The sequence below is a fragment of the Brassica napus genome, chromosome A7, assembly GCF_020379485.1.
Source record: "Brassica napus cultivar Da-Ae chromosome A7, Da-Ae, whole genome shotgun sequence".
In the NCBI taxonomy this organism is placed as follows: Eukaryota; Viridiplantae; Streptophyta; class Magnoliopsida; order Brassicales; family Brassicaceae; genus Brassica; species Brassica napus.
In genome coordinates this window covers 8467854-8482422 of record NC_063440.1, presented here as the reverse complement: position 1 = coordinate 8482422, position 14569 = coordinate 8467854, and the positions used below count along the sequence as shown (strand labels likewise).

The 14569-nt window shown below is 36.2% G+C and overlaps 2 protein-coding genes across 3 annotated transcripts; one reads left to right on the top strand and one right to left on the bottom strand.

Moving 5' to 3' along the window:
• Positions 1-769: 769 nt before the first annotated feature.
• On the bottom strand, positions 770-3482 carry LOC106450587. The gene is made up of 11 exons (XM_013892270.3): positions 3261-3482; positions 3074-3145; positions 2834-2929; positions 2690-2765; positions 2489-2590; positions 2293-2363; positions 2095-2193; positions 1846-1983; positions 1634-1736; positions 1245-1456; positions 770-1087 (listed from the first exon to the last, which is right to left on the bottom strand). Exons 1-11 carry the CDS (start codon positions 3312-3314, stop codon positions 1019-1021), a joined length of 1092 nt encoding a protein of 363 aa, XP_013747724.3. The 5' UTR covers positions 3315-3482; the 3' UTR covers positions 770-1018.
• Positions 3483-4420: 938 nt separating this feature from the next.
• BNAA07G05990D lies at positions 4421-6170 on the top strand. Of its 2 annotated transcripts, XM_013892269.3 has the most exons (5): positions 4421-4562; positions 4662-4771; positions 4857-4971; positions 5223-5337; positions 5416-6170. In XM_013892269.3, the coding sequence occupies exons 2-5, from the start codon at positions 4671-4673 to the stop codon at positions 6054-6056; spliced, it is 972 nt and encodes a 323-aa protein (XP_013747723.1). In that variant the 5' UTR covers positions 4421-4562; positions 4662-4670; the 3' UTR covers positions 6057-6170. The 2 variants fall into 2 exon arrangements, with proteins under 2 accessions (XP_013747723.1, XP_013747722.1); XM_013892268.3 differs by having other exon boundaries at positions 4429-4771.
• Positions 6171-14569: the final 8399 nt, after the last annotated feature.

Genomic DNA, 14569 nt, shown 5'->3' with positions numbered 1-14569 from the left:
GATGATGATAGGTTAGAATTTGTGTTACTCTCTGCAAATTCAAGAAAGTTAACATCAATTAATGTGGTTTTGATCAATAACTTTGTTTGTTTTGTCTGCAGAATCAGGTTTGCGGATAATGCTGGAGCCAAAAACACACCACTAGATTGGGCACTGGGAGCTTTTATACTAAATAATGCCAAAGCCAGATATGATTACAGTGGTAAATCAAGAAACATTCTTGGCTTTAAAAAAAAGAAAGTAAAAGCAATGTAGCTAAGTTCAAAATATGATATTGATTGCTTACAACATATCATGTTTCCAATAAAACCAGTAAACTGTACTGTCACATATATATGTATTTTAAGTTCAATTTTCTTTTTCAACTATTGTTTTTTTTTCAATTCAAAGCTTCTTATTTTGTAATAAGTTGGAAAAAAGTTCGGTGAATGAGTTTGAATATATGCATCATTTTTGAATAAAACTATATCTTTTGTTTAGATGATGTACGTCTTCAATTGGTAAAGTTTGTCTCGGTAGTGATACAACGAATCAAACTAACCTGAATCAAAACTAAACAAAAACATGTCTGCATAACCAAAAAAAACATGTCTGCACGACGTTTTATATATTTTGTTTTCCAAAACGAGATCAAAATGAAATAAAACACACCACACAAAACTGGTGAATATTTTTCCAGTTATTGATGAACGAGTTCACAAGTTGCAATAATCAATTCATTTCCATGATCAAAAGCTCTTACATGAAACACACAGAAGATTACTTGAAGTGTTCAAATCTTTCTTTATTGTAATTAGGACTCGAGAGTCACATATATGTAAGAAGAAAATAAATTATAAATCGAGAATGCAACCTTATGGCAATATACAAATAAACACATCCATTGGTCTCGCCACAAGTACCATCCTTCTCTTAAAACATTCAAATAATACTGGCTTGATACACACAAAAAGATGTAACCGATCAACCTGAAGATTCAACCGTGTCCACTTGACGTTTTGACGCTCTAATTTGTGTCTTAATCAAGCTTAACGTTTGAATATAGGAGCGTGTCCTTCGTCAAAGGCATGTACATAAGGAAATACACCTGCAACGACCATGAGAGCACGACTGGTCAACTCCAACAACATATACGTTCAAGACTAAGCTACAAATTAATACAAACTATGATATGATTCAACTCTACATTGGCAGAATAATCTGCTCGATAGTTCATTGATTGAAGAGAGGATAAGTGAACTTACCCCAAGGATAGTTGCAATGAGCAGGATTATTCCAGTTAACCATGCAAGCGTCAGCCTAACAAGTATAACTTGAGCGATAATGGCTCCACTTGGAACTCCCTCTACCTCAGCCATCGACCGTGCAGATGAACCAGAAGAAGAGTCAACGCTCAGCAGATTAGCTGATTCTTGATTTACTCTCTCATCAAGGACGATCACTCCAACAATTTGGCCTGCAACAGCCCAAACATTTCTCAGCTTACATACTAACAGTAAAGAAAAGGAAAACACATTAAAGAGGATTAAGTATGTAGTATTAGTTTTAATTCAAAGTGTCCACCATCTTGAACTACTTTCCAAGGCACATCTTTTGAAAACTTTGAGTTTAACAAATCACAGGGACATTTCACCTTTATGAGATGTCTCCAACAGATTGAATAGCTTTGACAGTGTGGCAAGCAGTACATCCATCCCTTGCTTAACCATACCTTGCCCATACTCATGTGCTAAAGCCTGTAATTTCAAGCGAGAATAGATAATATTAGACACAATAATGACAAGCTCTGCAGGACAAGCTTTGCAAGAAAAAGAAACAGAAGAAAGGACAAATAAACGCTCTTACATCGATACCGCCAAAGCGTCCAACCGTTAACTCAGCAGGTCTCTCAATACCATGAGATAAATCCTCACGTAGATTAACTACCCCTCTTATATTCTTATATAGAGCCAAAAGGTTCGATGCAAATTTCCTCTCTGCTTCCTGCACACGGTAACAAAAGTCAGACCCCAAAAGCATTCTTCAAATGGAAATCACCAATATCTTACAAGCAATTCCGGAAGCTATATAATTTCATGGAGTTAATAATATCACCTTTTCCAAATGGAACTCCACGTTTGCCCCACCGATACTAAGCAATCCAGTCAATGGTTCAGCAGAGCCAGCGACATATGATCCACCCAACCAAGATGCCTAGAGATGATATAACCACACCATCAACTACTGGTCACAATGATATGCAAAAGGCGTAAAAAGTGTTTGCACTTAATATGACGGTCATTGTTGACTTACAAACTCATTCATGTCTTTGTCAGTCACATCAGATGAGGGTTCATTGACAGACATAACAGCCACTCCACTTTCTGCAGAATTTTTGGAAAGTTTAACGTAATGTATTTAAAGCAATGCTTCAACCCAAATGAAGACACTAGAAACTATTTTATTCATGCTTTATCAGATAGTTCTGCTACTCAAGCTATCACGGCACCTGGAAGTTCAATATCAGCTTTGTAAGAATCAGAACTGATACTGCCTCTTATGGCATTTCCCAAGAAAGAATGACTAGGTAAGGTCTCCTTCACAAGCGCATCTGCAAGTCAAAACAAACACTTAAAAATTTCGACATAAAAGATTTTTGGTTCATGTCAGAACAGAGCACTAAGGGCTTCCAGTGTATTTAGCTGCATACCATCAGCTCCAGCGATTTCTAGTACAAAAGCAGCACGAGGCCTCTCAAATGGATTAGGTCTTAGAATCTTGTTCAGCTACAACAAGAAAATGATTTTAACCAAGAATAAAAACTAGCAAAAATTTATAAGAGCATTTAAAAAACCTTGGAGGAGCCATCAGGTGTCAAAGTAGCTGGAGGTGAAAAACCCAACAAGGCAGACACTGCTGCAGATACTTGAGAGAGAGACATGGGAAGCGCCTGTTGATTTTCATATCAAAGGAAGAAGCTGACAAAATGTGATTACCCACCATTTGAACACTCAAAAGTAAATTATATGATGAATTTAAATCTGTCTGGTGATCGCTCATCAAGAGCCAAAATGAGGCAAGGGAGAATGATAACCTGGTCTGAAGGTGGACGAAGGTATTGGTTGTTGGATCCATCAATGAAGAAAACAGAACCAGTGGCTTCTCCCTATCACAAAAACCGATCCAATTCATCATCAAAACTCAAAGTCAGATCCATAAGACAGAGATTTGTACAGGTGAGATTCCGTGGGAGGAGACACACGAAGAATAGAAGAACGAACCCTGTAACTGAGGGTTAGAAGAAGAGACACGACGAATATGGACAAAGCTTGCATCTTTAGAACGAGAAAGAGAGATGGGAGTAATCTGGCGAGGATGTTTAATGGAGGAGAGAAGTCAGATTTCGTGCTCGAAGTGGTAGACACACCTGTACGGTGTCAATCAAATATCGGTCCAACGCGGTATTAAGTTCGGTTAATGTTTTTGGTATTTTTATTTCATTTGGTTTACAACTTCTTCTTTTTTCGCTCGAAGTTTATTAACCGTAAACTGTATGATACAAAGAAAGCCCTAAAAAAGGCAAAACAACAAAGACCAACAAAAGACCTAACACGTAGGTCCAAACTAAGGAAACTCTTAAGGCATGAAGCTCAGCAAGAGGAAACCGTAGGGGAAGAGAAATTCATCACCCACCACGTAGACGTACTTCATCTTCCTCCGGTGCCAGAGACGAGCCGCGACGACGGAGCTCCACCAAATAGGAGAGGCAAGCCGAATAAGAAGCTGCTCAAACCGAACAGCTCTCACCGAAAATCACAGACGATAAGGCTAATCTGGCAGATCGAACGCTTCGGGAAAGAAAACAATTGTTTTCAATCGATCTAAAAACAAACATCAATTTTCATGCATGATTGATCAGACATCTTTAATGATACTGATAAGCTTAAAGATGAAACGACCTCATGAAGGGATAGGAAAGAACAATCGATGAAGTAGATCAAGAGTCAGTCGAGACAGAGAAGAACAAAAGCGGCGATCGAACAGTATCCTGGAAAAAAAATCCAAAGGTAGCTGACGAAGAAGATGCTATTGGAGCCATCACTTTCCGGAGTTAAAGCCGGCGATGAGATGCTATAGAAGCCATCTCAACCCAGAGTTAAGAGTCTGATAGACGGGAGTCGTGGCCGGAGAGAACCGGCAAGCAAACAAAAACGAAAGATTTCTCTTTTCTCTGTAAAAGATTTTAGAGAGAACAGAAACGAGAGAGAAAGCTTCTAACAGAATGGTTTACAACTTTTGTGATTCACCTTTTTCATTTAATACTAGTGAGTTTTATCAAAAAAAAAAAAAATTCATATGATCTTGTGGTTATTGAAATTTGATTTGTTTTCAAACCCAGCACCGCTTGCCTTATATAGAAAGGACACTGGACACCTTATATGATGAGGGGCATAATTGTAAACTCAGAGAACCGGTTCGTTTCATTTCGTTTTTAGAGAATTGGTCCCGAAATCATTTCCAGAAGGAGCAGCTGTGAGGGAGACGAACGATGGAGAGGCAGTGACAACGGAGAATCCCGCGACGTAAGGCTATGAGCTCATATTTCAGATCTATTTCAGCTTCTCCCCCTGTGTAGACCGTGGATCGGTTAACACGATTCTAAAGCTTCTCCATCTCCCTAGGCTCTGAAGATGCCTCGGCCAGGTGCTAGACCTTACGAGTGCGTGAAACGAGCTTGGCATAGCGATCGTCACCAACCTATTCGAGGTTCCATCATCCGCCAGATCTTCAGGTTTCTCTCTCTCTCTCTCTCTCACCTTTCTCGATTACTAAACTCTTTTTAGGGTTTTTGAAAATTGGGGTTTTGGATAATTCAGACTCGCCATGGAAGCTCACAGTGCGGGTACGAGGAAGAACAAAGAGTGGCAGGAGAAGTTGCCTGTTGTTGTCTTGAAAGCCGAGGAAATCATGTACTCTAAAGCCAACTCCGAGGTCCTTCTTTTCACCAACTTTCCTCTCTTTTAACCGGGCGTCTAGCTCTGGTGGTAAAGGGCTCACAGCTGTGAGTACGGCCACCTTGGGTTCGATGCCCGGCCAGTGCGGATTTCACATTCGGGCCGCAGCCACACAGATTAGTCCCTTGGGCCTGGGAAACCTTTGGGAAAACTGTGTATAAACCAAAAAAAACTTGCCTCTCTTTTATATGTGCTTCACACTGAGTTTGGATTTGTGATTCCCATTAGGAAGAGTATACGGATGCTGATACTATGTGGAATAGAGTCAATGATGCTATTGACACCATTATTAGACGAGATGAAACCACTGAAACTGGCCCTCTTTTGCCTCCTTGTGTTGAAGGTAACCTTGTTTCTTTTGGTTTCTACTGTTTTATCGTGTGTTTAATTGTGCTGTTTTTTTTTTCTTGGCTGCTGTCAGCTGCTCTTAACCTTGGGTGTATTGCTGTAAGAGCTTCTAGAAGCCAACGACATAGTAATATAAGGACTTACCTCGCTCCAAAGATCCAACAACCGGTTTCTGCTTCCGCTAATGACCCCCAATACCATCATGATTATCATCATCAAGCTCAAAGATCGACCAAACCAAGCCATACTGTTCAAGCGGCCATCCCGGTGGACGTTTCTGATAACAGCGACAGCCGTGTTGCTCCTCCTCCTCCTCCTCCTCGCGGTTACCCGTTTCTACATGAATCCGTGCCGATGCAGCAAAAGCCATTGGCTAGAAAACTAGGGACTACCACTGCTCCATCTCCAGCTCCAGTCAACTTGGGTTCAGTCTATCCTTTGTATTACGGAGGTAATGATCAAGTGGACATGTCTTTAAGAGTCCCTGAAACCCCCATAATCATTGGCATGCCTATTGGTATAAAGGCCCCGGAAGAAGCAACAGAGAGGCTCTGCGATTTATCACTGAGGCTTGGTATGTCTTCAGAACAACCACCCTCTACAAGAATAGATGCCGGCTCTAGTCGAGCTTACCGAGGAAGGCACCAACAAGAGTTATGTTTATTCTCTCAGGTGAAGAAAAAAGATGATATGTTTGATTGGTTTTCAAATTAAGACTTATATTACACACATAGTCGATCTTGTGGAGACTCCCTCCTCTAGGATTTGCTTAGTGTTACTCAAATCTTGTAAAAGCCTCAGGTTTATTGGTTAATATTGTTGACTCTACTAGTCTAGCAACATCGATTATTAAATCTTCTCTGCATCGAACAAAACAGAAACTGAGTTTGCTCTGTTAACATCAATAGTCAATGCAGATGAAAAGTATTTTTCACCACTTCGGCCCTTTGTTACTGCAATCTCTGTAAACACTTTGCGTTGCCCGCTCGGCTTAGTCTCTCCATATATGGTGGCTACTTACTCTATGTTTCACTATACATATGACTGCCATGATTACTTGCATAGTCTAGAAGATTCCCAATGATGTATTTGTGTTAGACTCACAGCTATATGGTTATCTCGCGGTTGATCCTACAATTAGTAAATGCACCAAGAGCATCTCCAATGGTGCATCAAAATAAGAGAAAACATTAAAAAAAGAAAGATTTATTTTTAATGGTACATCATTTTGAAAGGAAAAAATGAGTATGTGAACAGTAGTCCTTCAGATTTGAGAGAATATTATTTGCAATCTCATTTTGATGTCAAGCTTTTTTTATTTACACAATGGTTATTTATTTTTTGACAATTTTTATTTTTTGCGTAAACAAAATATTAACACTAAAAAGATGTGATTCATGACATAATGTTTACTTGTGTAATTTTACACAACATGATAATTAAAGATGAGCTTGATCTCGATGCACCAATTGTAGTTGGAAGAGAAGTTTCAGCTCCAGAAGTTGAAATAGCTGAAGATCAAACTACCCGATTCCAAAAGTTTTTGAGTCGGTTTAGACAAAACAAGGATAAAGAAGCTCATTTCTCTCTTTGAAATGCGTTGACTGATCATTGTGGGAAAAATTATAGTAATAGTACTGTTTAAGTAAAATTCTACAATTACTTTGTATATTATTATGTAATTTTATTAATGTAATATATATTTGCTTTTTTATAAGTTGAAGTTTGGTTTAGAATTAAAAAATAAGTAAGTATAATCTAAAATTTTATAAAATAAAGGTGTTATCTGCAATAAATAAGAAGTTAAAAATAAATATAATAAGAATTGAGAAAGAAAATGAAGGGAACCATTGGAGCAAATCACAAACTCATCTTAAGTTTACTTCATTTTGAGAGAAAAAATAAGGGAAACCATTGAAGATGGTCTGATTAGAAATCTAAGAGTCTTAAGGATCAAATGGGCTCAAAAGATTTCGGATTACGGGCGTGTCACAGGAGCCTCTCATCTTTGCATGCTGAAATGAAAGGTTTACTTTGGACAGCCTCTTGTATGAGAGATAAAAGGATAACCTCGGTACGATTTGAGACGGACTGCTCGGACTTAGTGGAAATGACTACAAATCCGATGAATTGGCCAGCCTTCACGTCAGAGATCGAGGCGTTCCAGAGGCTACAGGAGGACTTCGAGGATGTGAGTCTATCTCATATTCCTCGGAGTCGGAATGGTCGAGCAGACACGTTAGCAAAGGAGGCAAAGATCAAAAACTATATTTTCTCCCATATAGATCAGACCCGAGTAGATGGAGATACTCCTCGGAGAATCGGCTCGTCTATTTTCCATTTGATCTAGCTTAAAATGGGTTGACGACCAAAAAAAAAAAAAAAAGATTAGAAATCTAGGGAAAAAAGTAACAGGAAAAAAATATCATGTATGAGCTTTGAAAAAAAATATCATGTATGAGCTTTCGAACCTACTACTTTATGTACTTTGTTGAAGAATTCTTTCACAATAGTTTCCAATAGTTAACTAGAATTGGACGCACGTATCCCTCTTTTTATTGTAAATTGTTTGTATTTGATTATATGGTAAAACAATTATATATACTGTTTTAAGAAACTAGAAATTATATATTGTTTGCAATTTGATATTATATATTGTGTAATTAATTACCACAAATACCTCATTCATAGTATCACTTTTCATGTTTACACTAACCACTTTTATCCTCATTTCTAATAAAGTGTAAAATACAATTATACTCGTAGGGTTAACTAATCTAGACTTAGGGTTTAGAGTTGAGGGATGGGGTATGGTTTTTGGAATGTGAAATTTATGATTTTAATAAATATATAAATACTTAAAAAATATTTAAAAATATTTAAAAAATAGTTTCAAACATAATTTTCGTTTTTCAAAAAGAAATTTTAAAAAAATATTTAAAAAAATTAGAAAAAAAATTCAAAAAAAAACATTTTGATAAAAAAGTTCAAATTTGAAAATGTATAATTCGAAAACATTAAAAGAAATTTACTTTTTTTTTATTTTTTTTATTTTTTTTATTTTTTTATTTATTTTTATTTAAATAATGATTTATTATATATATAAATAACAAGGGCATAAGCGTCTTTTGCCACTTAATAAAGAAGGTATTTTGAAAATGTCTCATTAGTGGTTGTAAAAATGAAAAGTGATACCATGAAAGTGGTAAACATGTAATTTACATTGTTGTTTTGTACTTTGTTTGATATCATTAATGGTTTATATTTTTATATGCTATTTATTTTGTCATTAGTTATTAATGAATATCATCTATTCTTGCAATACTGTTATAAAAAAAATTTAAATATGAAATAATCAAATAAGTAAACATCAAAAAGATCATTTCTAAATCTTTATAGTTTGCATATAGTTTATTTTAAAATTTATTGATCTACCTACTCCTTCATGATATCAGCATATGTATCAAGAAAATGGGGGGAAGCAAAGAGAAATATTTCACCAAATATGAGTTTATAAATTAATCTATCCCCAATGGTTCCTCATTCTAAAGGAAAACATAAAAAACAAAAGGGAAACCTTCTACAATGTTGCACTATTTTGAGAGAAAAAAAATGAGTGTGAATGGTGTTCCCTTATTAAGTTTTTTTTAAAAATTATTTAGTTCTTAAACTTTTATGTAATTTTTTTATCTAAAAATATTTAATATTTAATGTAATTATAAGTTAATATAAAACATTATATCTTTTTAAGAAACTGAACTTATGTATATAATTAAGATTTAGTTCAAATAAAATTCTATTTTGGTAAAATTTGTAAGTTTTATAAAATAATAAGCATTTTGGAATTACTAAAAAGTTGTAATAATATAATATACTTGAAAAAAAAATTGGGGGCTGGGGGTATGAAGAAAACCATTGAAATAATATACAAACACATTTTGAGTTTACTTCATATTGAAAAAAAAAGAGATAAATTGGAGATGTCCTAACTAGCTGGTTTCTGCATCCGTTAATAAGCTGCAATACAGTTATGAATTTTTTTTTTTTTTTTGGTAAAAAAACAGTTATGAATATCTATCAGCATGTTCATTAATGCCGCTCAAGCTGCAATCCCAGTGGATGTTCTTGACAATAGCAACAGTCGCCTAGCTGATCCTCCTCGCAGTTACCCGTTTCTACATGAATCCATGCAGATGCAGCAAAAGCCATTGGCTAAAAAACTAGCAGTGCTCCAGCTCCAATCAACTTGAGTTCGGTCTATCCTTTGTATTATGGAGGTAATGATCAGGTGGACATGTCTTTAAGAGTCCCTGAAGTGAAACACATATAATTGTTGGCATGCCTATTGGTATAAAGGTCCTGGAAGAAGCAACATAGAGGCTCTGCGATTTATCACTGAGGCTTGGTATATCTTCAAAACCACCCTCTACAAGCATAGATGTCGTATTTAGTCGGGCTTACCAAGGAAGGAGCCAAAAAGAGGAGTTATGTTTATTCTCTGAGGTGAAGCAGAATGATAATATGTTTGATTGGCTTTCAATTTACTATTCAGATTAGATAGTTAAAAAGCAAAAAGCATTTTGTGGAGACTCCGTCCTCTAGGCTTTTGCATATTGTTACTTAAATCTTGTAAGAGCCTCAGCTTTATTGGTTATGATTATTTGACTCTTTACTAGTCTAGCAAGATTGATTATTAAATGTATTCTGCATCGAACCAAAAAGAAACAAAGGTTGCTCTGTTAACATCAACAGCAGTTTGGCTTTTGTTAGTGGAATCTTCTGTTAACACATCGCTGTATTCTTTTTTTTTGGATCAACTGTTGCATTCTCCACTTCGTGGGTTTCTTGAGAAAATATGTTCCAGTTATTTCGGTACTTGAGTTCAGGACGTCTAATAACATAAATAAGTGGAGCGGTCGAACATGGTCCAATTTTAAAACTTAAAAAAAGAAGAAATTTTTGAAGATAAATATACTGTGTTCGAAGCCTTTAGAATTTTTAGGTATATTACTAAAGTTAAAGCTTATAATTTTAAAAGAGACATCACATATATATAGTTATAAACAGTTATAAACTTTTAAAACTACTATATTATCTCGTTAAACTAATATGGTTTTGAACAAGGCCCGTAAATAATTTGAGTCGGTGCTGCTTGTGTTTATAGTTTCTTCATATACTTTATTTTAGCCCTTTTAGTATTTTCCATTTAAAATGTGTTAGAAAGAAAGAACAAAGCAGTTATATTTAGATATTAGTGTTACTACATTCGCTTAGCATTTTTTTTAATAGCGAGTGCATAAAATATTTGATAGAGAGAATTTCGTGTTTACCACTTTCATTGTACCATTATTTATTTTTATCACTTTCATTTTGAAAAATTCACTAGTAAATTGACAACCCTACGTAGAGTCAGTGCCGGTTTGGACGTAACTGGCGCCAAAGTGCACAAATCTTTATACATGTTATTAATATTTTATTTCCGTTTTTATTTATGTAATCAAAATATAAATTAATACTAAAAATTTATCGCTTTCCAAAAAAAAACTTCTACATATTATTTATGAAATTCTTTTTTTTTCTCTACCATCCATTCACAATATTTTTAAAGGACTAACCCATCCAAATCACATTAACATTAAGTTAAATTTGCAAAATACTATTAAATTTTCAAATTTTTACATAAAATTAACTTATTTAGGTTAATTTTATGTTTGTTTATATTTTGATTTTTGTAAAACAGATTATAAAAATTACAAAAATAGAGAAGAAGGATAAGAAAACTTACAATAAAAATTAAAAAAATGCGACAATCAATAAAAAGTTAAGGACATAATTTTTTTTTAAACGACTAAGATGAAAGAAAAATCAAATTGTTAGAATGAATAAATGATCATTAGGTTTTTATTTTACACTTCATTTAATATAATACTCCATATAATAATAAAAAAAATCTGTTAAAAGGGAATAAGCTAACCTGTTTCGAAACGCAGTCGTATAAGTTTCATTTATTATCAGTATCAAAAGAGGGGAGTAAAATAAAATAATCTGTATGGCTTCGAACCTACCACCACTAGAATGAGAAAAGAATCTGAGACCACTACACTTCATGGACTTAAGAAGTCTAATGCCCTTATATATAAGGAATAGAATACCCTTATAATATAAAGAATAGGAATATGGCGCCTAAAACCCTTGCTCCTGCCTAAAATGCAATCATAAATCTAAATACTTTACATGGTGATAAGGCTCCTGAAGCCCTTGGTGGTAGGAATTATCTACTAGAGTAGTAAATGTCATGCGGTGTGTGTCATAGTAGATGGACAGCCAAATGTCATGACGATTCATCTCTAAACTCATACTCATACTGCAGTAGAGTAAAAGCAAGACCTCTCGTTTATCAACAACCAAACCGAGAAAAATAGTACACCAAATTGTTGGAGTGAGTTCGAAGTTAGCTTGAGAAACAAGCTATCATAATCCTATCGAGTTATGGCAATCTAAAAGAATTAGGAAGTAATGAAAAGTGTTATTACTAATAGGATTAGGAGTTTTCTAGTCTTATATAAGAAGATGCATATGATGTTTGCATATTGTGATTTGTGTGAGTGATTTGAGAGCTTAAGGTTTTTGAGCACTATTTCCTTTAAAAGATAAATAAGAGAGTTATACTTATTAACACAGTTCTTGTTCGTGAGTCATTAAGTTTGTGCTGAGATCGTGAAATTATATTTGATATCAGAGACATGTTCTGGAGGATCGTCTTGGTTGATCTTCTTCATGGTGGCTATGGTTATCATTCTCTTCATCATTAGTTATTTCATGAACATCATCGCCTATATCAGTCTCGTTCTGACCTTCTTGAGTTTCAGTGCCTTCAATTACTGATCTCATATTGATCACAAAACTCCCACCATCTACATCCTGGGTCGTCATATCTTTGTTCTAGTTACAGCCTTTGTCTTCGTCGAGTACAACATCAAGACTAACTACTATCCTTTTGCTGACTGGTTCGAGTAGCCGGTAGGCTTTCGAACAGGGATCAGTCCCCAAGTGAACTAAGAGCTTGGACCTGTCGTCGAGTTTCTTTCTTCCTACTGTGTGTGTCTTGGCATAGCAGATGCACCCGAAGATTCTCAGATGTGAGAGGTCTGGTTTCTTGCTTCATAGGACCTCATACTGTGTCCTCCCGACCAAAGATCTTGTCGTAATTCTGTGTCTCACAGCTTCATCCCAAAGTTCATTCGGTACGTTTTTATGCTTCAAAATATTCCTGGTCATCTCGAGAAGCGTTCGATTACGTCTTTCAACAACACCATTCTGCTGAGAAGAATATGGTGCTGTCGTGTGTTTGTTAACACCGGTTTCGTCACAAAATATTTGAAATTCTCGTGACATGAATTCCCCACCTCTGCCTGACCTAAAAGTCTTCAATGTCGATGTTGTTTCTTTCTCAGCTAACATCTTAAACCGTCGAAATTTATCAAAAGCTTCACTCTTTTCTTTCAACAGTATGGTCCACATGTAACGTGAATGATCATCGATAAGCACAAATACGTATCTCTTATGTGCCGGTGTAGATGGTGTGATGGGTCCGCAGGGATCACCGTGAACGAGCTCAAGAGCACGAGAGGCTCGGTATGTAGTAGCTTGTGGGAATGGCTTTCTCGTTTGTTTTCCAAGCATGCATGACATACATGTTTCTTTATCGGTGACAATGGTTGGTATGCCAGTTACAAGTTCCTTGCTGATCATCTTTTTTATCGTCTCAGTGTTCATATGGCCGAGCCGTGCATGCCACTTGAAGGTTTCATTCGATGACGTGATTTGCAAGCATTCGTGATTCTCGATGTGCAGAGTGATCTTGTAAAGTCTGTTCCTCGACCGAGTAGTTTTAACCATCAGAGTACCGAAACGATCGTATAACATTAGAAGATCATCTTTCATCCGTACTTCACATCCTACCTCGGTGGCTTGGCCCAAACAAACTATATTACTCTTCAATCCTAGTATGTAATACACATTGTGCAAGATCCTTTTCTCACCTCCTTTGAATACAAACTTGATCGAGCCTTTTTCCTTCATATCAATGCGGGAATCATCTCCAAACCTCATTTTCCGGTGATTGACTCGTCAAGCTTCACTTAGAACATTCGACTTCCACTCATATGGTTGCTGGCTCTATTGTCAAGATATCAAATATTTGATGTGTCAAGATCTGTATCGAAAACACTTGGATACACCTTCTTTTCATTGAGATAGACTACCTCATGCATCATAAATTCATCAGCTTCCTGTGTATCTTTGGTCTTCTTTTCGACTGTTTCTTGAAGCTTGAGCAATCTATCTGGACATTCTGATGTATAATGACCAAATTTATCACATCGAAAGCATGCGATGTGAGAAGTGTCTCGTACCAGACCTTGACCTTGTTTATACGCATCTCGTTGGGCTTGGAAGTTTCCAAACCTGCTACGGCCTCTTCCTCTCCATGTAGAGCGACCTCCTCGCCCTCTATCTCTGTTAGTGCTGTAACTCCCGTAGCCATCTTGTTGCGTTTCAGAGTTAGGATACATCAACTTTCCGGAGTCATCTTGTTGCTGTTCTTCTTATATACATATTCTCTCCTCACAGGCCCTCAATCTTCTCACAATATCTTCAAAGCTCATAGTGTTAAGCTTCAAAACTTGCTCCAACGACACGACAATATGTATGTATTTCTTTCTTGGAAGACTCTTTAAAAAATTTCTTCACAATTTTAGTTTCTTCAATGACTTCTCCTAGAGAGGACGATTTTGATGAAATTTCAGAGAGTCTCCCAACGAATGTGTCGATCGTGTCTTCTTCCCTCATCTTGAGTAGATCAAACTCTTGCATGAGTGTGCAATCTTTCTTCTCTTACTCTCTCAGCTCCAACGTGTCTTGCCTTAATTGCATCCCATACCGCCTTTGCCGTGTCAAGATCCCTGACCTGCAAGGTCAATGCCTCTGGTATTGATTGGAAAATCAGAGCAATAGCTATATTGTTTCTCTTCGATTTTGTTCCCTGGATCAGTAGATTCCCAGATTTTGTTGACCTTGAGGGAATTCTTCATTATCATAGCCCACACAATATAGTCTGTAGAATTTAGCACTGGAAACTTGATCGAGGAAGATCCGGATTCCTTCGTGTTCAACTCGGCTTCTTCTTTAACATCACTTATTGTGATCCTGGTTCTGATACCAAATAT